The 10,033-nt window shown below is 36.4% G+C and overlaps 1 protein-coding gene across 12 annotated transcripts in view; it reads right to left on the bottom strand.

Moving 5' to 3' along the window:
- LOC109544477 (protein alan shepard) overlaps positions 1 to 10,033 on the bottom strand; it is a 46,573-nt gene that overhangs the window by 2,952 nt on the left and 33,588 nt on the right. For 8 of the 12 annotated variants that reach the window (XM_019914682.2, XM_019914685.2, XM_019914678.2 and 5 more), the window contains 9 exons: positions 9,109 to 9,256; positions 8,482 to 8,711; positions 3,708 to 3,991; positions 3,416 to 3,474; positions 3,199 to 3,338; positions 1,188 to 1,317; positions 970 to 1,127; positions 772 to 924; positions 477 to 713 (listed from right to left, as the gene is read on the bottom strand). In XM_019914682.2, the coding sequence (XP_019770241.1) occupies positions 477 to 713; positions 772 to 924; positions 970 to 1,127; positions 1,188 to 1,317; positions 3,199 to 3,338; positions 3,416 to 3,474; positions 3,708 to 3,991; positions 8,482 to 8,703 (1,383 nt within the window). In that variant the 5' untranslated portion in view covers positions 8,704 to 8,711; positions 9,109 to 9,256. The remainder of the gene's footprint in view (positions 1 to 476; positions 714 to 771; positions 925 to 969; positions 1,128 to 1,187; positions 1,318 to 3,198; positions 3,339 to 3,415; positions 3,475 to 3,707; positions 3,992 to 8,481; positions 8,712 to 9,108; positions 9,257 to 10,033) is intronic. The other 4 variants (XM_019914676.2, XM_019914675.2, XM_019914679.2 and 1 more) reach the window with 4 other exon arrangements.

Here is a 10,033-nt window from a genome sequence, read left to right as displayed (position 1 = left end):
ATAAGGATCTGAAAGGGCGTCCGCAGGACTTAATTTTCTACTTGTTTAAGTAATTTTTCAAATAGAAAATCTAATAAAAACGTGTATACCAGTCACAAGCATTACACGAATGCACAAACCGTGCATAAACAAAGCAAACTTTAAAATTTTACGGTTAGTTCGAGCAGAAAGTTTGGGTTTGATAACGGGTTCTGTGACGTCATAGAGCCAAATGGTTCCTTGATAAGATGATTTTGCGATGAGAAACGTAATATTTCTCACTTTTGCAACGATGCCAGTGTTTCCAGTTTCTTAAACTGCGTTTCAATAAACACAGTTTGTGAAACGTACCGAAACGCTGGTGAAAACGGTCCGTCGTTAAACGCGTTTAATTTCGGCGTTTACATAAACTTAGTTTTGTCAAACTGCGTTTCGCTTGTTTCTGATGAAAATGGGCCTAACTACGATCGAAGAAAACAAGCGCTTGTATAACGTACCGTGGTTGGCATGTAGGATCCTGCCGGTTGAAGCTGAATAGCGTTCATTTGGGCTGTTAACTGTGGAAGCGCGTACTGCATGGGCGTCTCCCCAGTTGGAACCATTAGGGGAATACCGCGCGGAGTTTGACCATCGCGGGGCTGCACATGGCCTTGGAGGCCGTAGCCTTCATCCACGGGTTGAATCGGGCCTTGCATAACGTATTGTGGCATCCATTGATGACTGTAGCCAGTAAACTGAAACCAGACAAAAGCCATAAATTTCTTTGAATCGCAAAAACTCCAAGTTCCTTACCTGACTAAGTTGTCTGTAGTTGTAGATCATAGGATGTTGTCCAGCGACACCATTGGAGGCTAAAGCCTCTGGAGCGTAAGCCATGGCGCCCATGCCTTCCGCCGCATCACGCCACTTCATTGAGTTGTCGTTACTCTGAAAATAATTCACATACTTAACGTATGTTTACATCACAATTCACAGCTTCAAACTCTTTACCTTATTGTATAAGTTCTTCTTCTTGTTGCCGCCATCGGCAAATTTGACCAACAATGGATCCTTGCAATTTGGCAAATTGTGATTATTGAAAATCTGTATGATGTGCTCGCACTTATCTTTCGATTCCATGCGGGCAAACCCTACGCCCTTCGAGATTCCTGCAAAATGAAGTATACGTAAACGTACAACATTCTCTGGTTTTTTGTTGTGAATGCTACCTTGTGAATCGCGCAATATTCTAGTTGATATAACTTGGCCATACTTGGAAAGTAACGAATCCAAATCAGATTCCTTGAAATTGGGGGGCAGATTAGCGATGTAGAGATTAGTGGGATCTTGTTCCTGTTGCTGATAATAGAAAAACACAATCAAAATTCACGTTATTTGTGCACAAGCGTGTCAACAAAGCTTGAAACAAAATATATGAAAAATACTTTGCTCCGAGCCACAGTGAAGTGGAAAAACTGAAATTCTAAACACATTGACTGTTTGATTATCCTGTTCGAAATTGTAGTTTCTCCACTTTTATCGTTTTTTTGTTTAGCCCCATTATTTTCCAATGCTTTTCACACTTTTATTCAGTACATTAATATTACTTCATGTTAGTCAGATAGTGCCACAATCCAATCAAGTCTGTACAAATTAATGCATAATAATTACCAATATAATATTTTTATTTACTTTTTGTACAACATGCAATGCTTTTGAAGGTTACTGTACAGCCATATACACTAGTATTATTATGCCCAGTTTGGTATAAAATTAAAATAAAAACTTAAGCCGTGCTACATTCCATCTAAGGTTACCATTTTCTTTCGCGCCATCGATCAGAAGTGGAAAAGAAAATGAAAACCTTTGTTCAAGTTGGCAGACATTTGCTGTGATTTAACTAAAAACCCACAAAAAAATCAATGTTTAACTAAAAAATGAAAACTTACATCCATTGGATACTGATTTATAATATATCGTATGTCACAGCGTGTTGAAACAAATTTTAATACGGAAAACTTGTCAAACTTGAATATTTGAATAAGTAATCAGTTGATAAAATAATAAGTTACACAAACTAATATAATCTGTTTTGGTTGACAAAACGCAACTTTCAGTAAATAAAATTTAGTCACTTGATGCGATAATTAAATAAAATTTGAATTAACAAAAACGAAATGAACTGTACTGGACATAACAATATATTCTAAAAGGATTACTTTTGTTTACTAATCTGCTAACACTTCGTATTAATACTAAAGACACTAGAAGTTTGGCTCATGAATCCCAAGATATAATTAAAGTAGCCCTTGACCAAAACTCCGGAAAAACTAACCCACTGTTCATTGACGTGGCTTGCATGTTTTAGCCAGACGTTTGAGTACGAATTGAGTCCAGTGCACGCTCAAAGAGCGACCGTTGTTCATTTATTGCAAAAATTTTGAAAATCAACTAAAAATATCATGCACCTATGCCATAGCAGATCACAGTCTAATCTACATTTCAATTTTGAGAAAACACAATATACAAACTAAAGTCAATTCTAGTGTTTTGAATATTGCCATAATACACTGGCTAATTAATAGGTAAACACTAGAGCTGAATTTCAAATTGTTATTTTAAACCATGTCACAGTTAGGATGAAGTCTGATAGCAGGAGAAAAAAATTACAAGAAAAGCACTAGTTGTCTGTGGTCAATTGAACCCTAGAATGATACCTAGAACGCAACTAATTTAGGTTTTTACTTTAAGTTGGCACAATCCGTTAACGCCGTTCTCTGCTAAAACAGATTAGGAATAGGCATTTTTTATGAAAAAAATTACAACTATCGGGGATAACCAGAAATTGCTTGCGCGTTAATGTGCAAAAGTTCGGTTCTTTGATTTTTATATCCAATATCGATTTAACATCCCAAATAGCGAGCTCGTTTATTTTGCAATTGAAACCTAGTGGTTTTTCACACACATTTTATTGCTCGAGTTCATTTTTCTCCTTTGGAAACTAATGGATGACTTGAAACTGGAAATGAAAGCAGGAGTTTGCCCATTTCCATTCCAAGGTTCATTTTCATTTGATTAAATCCAATAATTCGGAAGTTTTATTGCAAATATAATTTTCACACTTTGAGTGAACTTTCCAACAATTTAAGGGTTCTTTTTTGAGCAAACAAATTTGCCGAAAGTAAAAACAAACGGAAAAAACTGTGACAAAGTTTCGAAATAAAGCTAGGTATTACTTGCATGCAAACGTACAGTGGCAGGTCTACGCTGATGATACCAAATACCCACTTTCGCCATTTGAGCCTGGATGTTGCGCGCTGTCAAGGCTTTAACAGCTCCTTCGGCAGCAACGGGATTCTCAAAGTCAACAAAACCGTATCCTAAAATTCAGATCGTTGCCAATTATCAACTCACTGTTCAACTCGAATTGTGCATCGAGACTGCCAGCTGTACCTACCTTTACATTTGTTAGTATTCTTATCTAAAATAGCTTTGGTAGATATAATTGTGCCATATCTGAAAAGAAACCCGCATTTGTAATAATTCAATATACAGAAGCCTGATTATTTTAGGAACTTTGGAGGAACTAAACCTTTCGATGTTTGAACAATCAACAATCGAGATTGCAGGAAATGTTATAAATTTTCATACGAATTATAAAAATTTAATACTCGGTCTTCGAGAACCTTATGTATGTTGTGAAGATTTTGAGGAGCAATTTGTTCCAATTCCATCTATTTAATACTTACTGTTGGCACATGCTGACCAGATCCTTATCAGTCGTCCCAGGGTTTAATCCTCGAATATAGAGATTAGTCTTGCTTAGTTGTTCTGATCCATGGCTCTGAGCCGATCCGTTAGAGGATACCGAATTGTTGACTGCATTGGCCTGTTGCTGAGGCTGTTGCATGTTTTGCGAATTGTTCAGCATACTTCCACCTGCGGCTTGTCCGGATTGACTTCCGCCTGTGTGACTGCTGGAACTGCTCGCGTTTGATGGCGAAGTTGCAGTTGGAACACGCTGATTAGCGTACTAGAATTTAAAAAATCATCTATAAATTAATCCGTTCAAAACACGTAAAATTTGCCGTGCAAGTTTCATATTTGAGATGTTTTCAGGAATGTACCAAAAAGTGAACCAATTTTTAAAGCAATTTTTGCAAGTTCTTTCCTGGAAAACCCTTGAAGCTGGAAATTTGCCTTAAGTACCATTTTGCAGGGGAAACTCCGTTTGTTGAAGCGGGAAAGTTTGCGTCATTTTTATTATTTGCAATTCTGATCAATTTGAGCTAATGGAAAATTTTCATATTGTTAAAAAGAGCTTTAGTCTTCAAATAATTCTTTATAAAGAATAACTTTTTTCTTAAAATGAATAATAAAAAACATGTAAATCATTAATGAGGCCAATCAACGGGGATTAAGTGCGAACTGATACAGATAAAGACAAAACTATTTGACACCAGCACGTTTTTAGGCGTCTTTTACCCAGATTTTTTTAAAGATATACACCTGTCCTAAATACACGTTAATAAAGATTAATATACATTCCAATGAACTAGAAAACCACTGCTTAAGCCTGATTATGATTAAGCACTTTGATTTAAATATATTCCACTCGACTAGACGATCAAGGGATTTAGCACTTGAACAAAAACTAAATAAACACACAACAGCCGCTCCAGCACAAAAAATTAACTACGAAAAGTCTTCAACTAACCAAATTGCTAACTTTGACTGAAAAAAGTATACCCCATAAATACATACCGATCAAATCAACCGCAATAACACAACAAAACACAATGAAAAAAAGGACGCATCGAGACCAGGAGGAAAAATATTGAACCGAGCAGTCTGCAGTGAACAAAGACACTACAAACACAATCGCAGGTGTTTTTAACAAAACCTGGAAAATGCGATAAGATAGCAGACTGATAAGATTGCACAAAATATATCGAAATTTTCGGAAAATCATTATCCCTAATTGGGGGTCGATTATCACAAGATATCACCCACGCCCAATAGAAACCAAGGGATGACTTACTTTCCAATTAGTGGAATATGTTAATTGTGACTGTCCAATTTCATAAAACGCAACTAAAAAATATATTTGCCATAAATAACTAACGCAGATGAACGTCAACTGTTTACATCGACGGGAATCGAAAACAATTCATTTTTAGTGTTGTAAAGCATGCTGATAAGAAAAGTGAAGGTATTGGTCAAAAAACTTGAATTTGCTCGTTGGTGCGAACGCATAAAGACTATTCATCTAAAATTCGCGTCTACCACCAAAGAGACTTCAAACCTCGGATACCCACTGTACATTAAATCCCTTTGGGAATCCCTTATTTACTCGTTCTGATAAGATAAATAAATGAGCATTAAGCAATTACATTAACGGACATTACTCACCATAAGAAAATAAACCTTATAGTATTATCAATTTTTTTTATCTTTCCAGGACGCGCCATGAAGCATATTCGTGTGTATTAATAAATAATGTCATTCGCGACTTTTATTGTGCAAGAAAAATTTCCCTCTTTCTATTTTTACTCTGGATACATAATAGACGATCAGTCCGCAATATCAAACCAACGAAGAAAATAAAGCCGTTTCACGAGACTTTCTCAAATAATTTAATAGACAGACATTTCGATTATTCACTTATCAGGACGATAATCATTGCGGCTGATACCACTAAACTACGAGCTTACTTAAATGCAAATCGGACCACAATCTTTTTCCATGAAATTGGTCTGACAGGCCCCGTATTTTAAACTAAAAAAATGCAATTTTTTGTGTAACTTTACCGTTAGCGAGTAATTAACCTGGTTCAACAAAGCACAGTTACTACATAAAAATATTTGCAATTGACGTCAGAATGCTACTTTGTGTTTAAAATTTACAATTACCGTATAGTGTGCAGGCAAAAATCACTATCTTTTTACTCGTCAATCTGCTAAATTCTTTTCAAAATCCTCGAATAATTAGATTGAATAAGATGTGGAAGAACTGCTCGAGCTAATAAACAAGGAAATTATTTTTTTGTTAAAAATTTGTAATGATCGGGCTTAATGACCTGATGAAAGGTGATTTTACATCACACAATACACTAAATATAAGCTTATATGGGCGGCGCAAGAACAATCCGTAGGATCAATAAAAATAACTGCATTTCAATGATATCGTAAATTTAGAATACTTTCGAACAAGGTCGTTCAATGTTTCCGGTTATCAATATATTGCCAAATTATCATCTATAAATATATCAAGTTGAACGATCCAGTGAAGTAAACTTTGCTTTCGATCGATTTAAACAACCTCTCATTGTACACAGGGCGTTTTCCAAAATTCTGTCGATATTTTGCAGCGAAGATAACTAAAACTTGTTTTGAGTTAGAGCGAGTTTACACTCTAAAACGAGTCGAAGCCATTATGCTGTCTGAAAATTATGTGAAAAAAAACGCACTTCTAGCCAATTCACTTTTTTTTAGTCAATCATTGGAACCAAACAAGAATCAATTCACTCAGTTCACATTGCTTTTACAGAGAAACACTGGTTCTTCTTTTTGCGCGATTTTCGGCAGTGGAACATTGTAGTGGATAATGCTCAGAAAAAATGCGAAAAATCGGGTGAAAAAAAAGTTTTTTGCTCATAACTTTTCAACCGTTGATGCTATTAAAAACAAGTTAATACTTTTTAAGTATTAAAAATACCTACAATATGAAACAAACTAAATTAAAATCCGTTTATTTTTTACTCAAAAAACAAAAAAAATTGCCGTTTTTTTAATTTTCCCTAATTAATTTCGGTTTGCTTCTAAAAAATCATGCTATACCTTTTTGTTTTACATTCCTATTTGTTCTGTAAGAAAACGCTCTTGCCAGATTCCCAATAAGTTTGTTGAAATCAACTTTTCCTTCATTGTACGTTCGCGTATAACTCTTTACGAGTAAAATGGACCCTTGGAAAAGTCTCTCCGACGTCTCAAAAAAACTTACAATCTGGCAAAAACCTTTTTTACATAACAAATAGGAATCAACAAAAAGTTTTGAATATTGTAAGCTCAAATTTATACCACTCATAAAGTGTACCCAGACCTTCAAAAACGTTATAGTACAATTTTTTAGATGCAAAACTCATTTAGTTATAGAAAATGAAAAAAACGCAAAAATCGTTTTTTCAATATCATCAACGATTCAAAGGATATGCGTAACGGTTTTTCGCATTTTCTTACGATTACGTACCGCGGTAAAATTTACCCCAACTTTGAAACTGGATAAATTCTGATTGCGGTTAGCGATTTTCTTTCTGTTTGCTTTTTAGAAAGTGAACCATCGATAAGAAAATGTTGGCAGTTTTTTCCAAAAATGCTTGAATTCAAGAAGTTTTAGATTTGCGTGGTTTTTTTTTAAGTTGCAAAATCCACTTGAACATGACGCTGATTTTTTCGAAGTTTCTCAAGAACCATTCGAGCCACAGAATTGGTTTTGGCATCGTTGGATAGAGAATTGAAAACTCGATTCAGTCGTAACAACGTGAGTGAGAAAATTCGAGTAGTTTTGACCCAGAAAGCGAAATTTGAATATCAGACAAATGAGCAAGAACGCTCATTTGTACATCATTCTAGAGAGAAATAAATGGCCTTTTTAGAAAGTGAACCATGGATACGAAAATGTTGGTAGTTTTCTCAAAAAATGCTTAAACTCAAGAAGTTTTAGATTTGCGTGGTTTTTTTTCAGTTGCAAAATCCTCTTGAACATGACGCTGCTTTTTTCGAGGTTTCTCAAGAACCATTCGAGCCACAGAATTCGTTTTGGCATCGTTGGATAGAGAATTGAAAAGTCCATTCAGTCGTAACAACGTTAATGAGGAAATTCGAGTAGTTTTGACACAGAAAGCGAAATTTGAATATGAGACACTTAGGTGCAAGATTATGCCAAAATTTCATGTTTCCCGTCCCGGTTTTGCTCATTTCTCGGAGGCAAAATTAGCAAGAACGCTCATTTGTACATCATTCTAGAGAGAAATAAATGCCCTTTTCAGAAAGTGAACCATGGATGGGGAAATGTTGGCAGTTTTCTTAAAAAATGATTGAATTCAAGAAGTTTTAGAATTGCGTGGTTTTCTTTGAGATGCAAAATCCACTTGAACATGACGCTGTTTTTTTCGAAGTTTCTCAAGAACCATTCGAGCCAGAGAATTCGTTTTGGCATCGTTGGATAGAGAATTGAATGACCCCCATGACCCCCTCTGGATCCGCCCTTGTTATAGGGTTTTTGGTCTTGCAGTGACATTTTTTCATTTGGGCCGATCTTCAAAATATGCAGCTCATGTTGAAGCTAAAACTACATGTTCGACATAAACAAAGACTTTGCTTATCGACGCGTCTTTCACTTCAATTGAAAGTCTGTCCAAAAATCCCAATTTCGCATTTTTGCCTCAAGTCGACTACAAACTTACTTTTAGTTTCAACAAGAGTGTAAGATTTTGAAGACCTAAATCGAGAGCAAATTACTTACCGAATTCGAATTGTTGTAGTTGGCAGCAGCCGTACTGTAGGAGATGGACTGTTGCTGTTGCTGCGGAAGTTGAGCAGCAGGCTGTTGGGCCTGAGCTGCCGCGTAACGTTGGTAGGGTTGATAAGGGGCTGCAATGGCTGCAGCCACCGGGTGTTGATGTCCAGCGCCTACGTTGCTCCACTGGCCGCGATAGCCCCCCGGCGTTTGGTGCTGGGTGGCCATGGGTGCACCTAAAAAATCAGAATTTTTCCGTCTTTATTGGTGTGAGAAAAAATGTTGCAGACAGAAACAGGGTGTCCCGTAAGTATGGAACTTTGGAGCAAACGAAGATGATCTGACCTAACTTTTCCTAAAAAAAGTATGGCTCTTCTGCTTTTTTTACCTTTCAGGTCCTTCAGAAAACGTAATTCTTTAAAGAACTTTGACCGTTAATAGCAAAGGAGCCGGACAATTTTTCTTATTGAAAGTTAGTGTTAAGTCAATAAGGTGACTTGGTGTTCATTTGAACCAAAGTTCCCAGTGCTCTTTTGCTCATGTGCTTACGAAACACGCCGTATATTTTTACCAAGAAAATTCAAATCAATTCAAAATTCCTAATAATGGCTGCTTATCGTGTTCGGTACTGACCTAAGGCGCACCCTTTAATCGGTGCTCCACCGGCTGCTGCGAACTGGTGTTGAGCACCTGCAGGTAACTGTTGACCGTGTTGATGATGCGTGTTTTGTTGATGAAAGTGCCGCGTTACTCCAGGTATGGCCCCACTGGAGTTGTGTGTCTGCAAGACAAAATCAACACCATTTGAGTGGGCTAAAAACTCCTCTTTTAAAAGAAGTATATTCACACCAACAGGTATTTGGAATTGAATTGAACAAAATTCAACCTCATTTCAAACCATTGGAACAATTACATACATTAAATGTTTGACAAATGGAAAATGTTAAGGCACTTTAACGTGAGCATGCGACATTTCTTTCTCTTTATTAACATATACATTTCAAGCAATTGCCTTGTAATTTCAACTATTTTAATACCGAGCAGAACATGGAAGTTAACGGGTCTGTTCGATGCCCAGGGGCATTCACGTTGAATGAAAACATTTTATTATTTTGATCAAATATTTGCTAGCTCGGCCAAGTAGTAGGAATTCAATGAAATCTACATTCTCAAATAGTTTAACTGATGCCGTAATGTGAGGTACAGATGAAGTACAGAGCGCTTGACTGGATTTCCTGTGTAGTAAACAATTAGATTTACAAGTGCAATAAACGCAAATAATGACTCCGCTCATGCCCTTTGCCCCCGGACGTTACACTCTGTGTGTATGTGTGTGTGAAAGTCGCAGTTACTGGAACATCCAAGAAGTGTGTCATAGACGTCAGGAGACAATTTACTTTAACTAATAAAACTCAACAAACGATTCATTGATGCGGCTCCAACTATGTTGAATGTTGAATATAGCTTTTAGAAATTTACGAAGACATGCACACATAAAATCGCTTCAGTAATATAAGACACACAACGTTTTATGCGCGTTTGTCTACTTTGTGAGAAA

This window comes from Dendroctonus ponderosae, unplaced genomic scaffold, assembly GCF_020466585.1.
Source record: "Dendroctonus ponderosae isolate FM_Combo_2020 unplaced genomic scaffold, Dpon_F_20191213v2 Dpon_F_20191213_2, whole genome shotgun sequence".
NCBI classification, from domain to species: Eukaryota; Metazoa; Arthropoda; class Insecta; order Coleoptera; family Curculionidae; genus Dendroctonus; species Dendroctonus ponderosae.
This window is presented reverse-complemented; position numbering and strand designations above follow the sequence as displayed.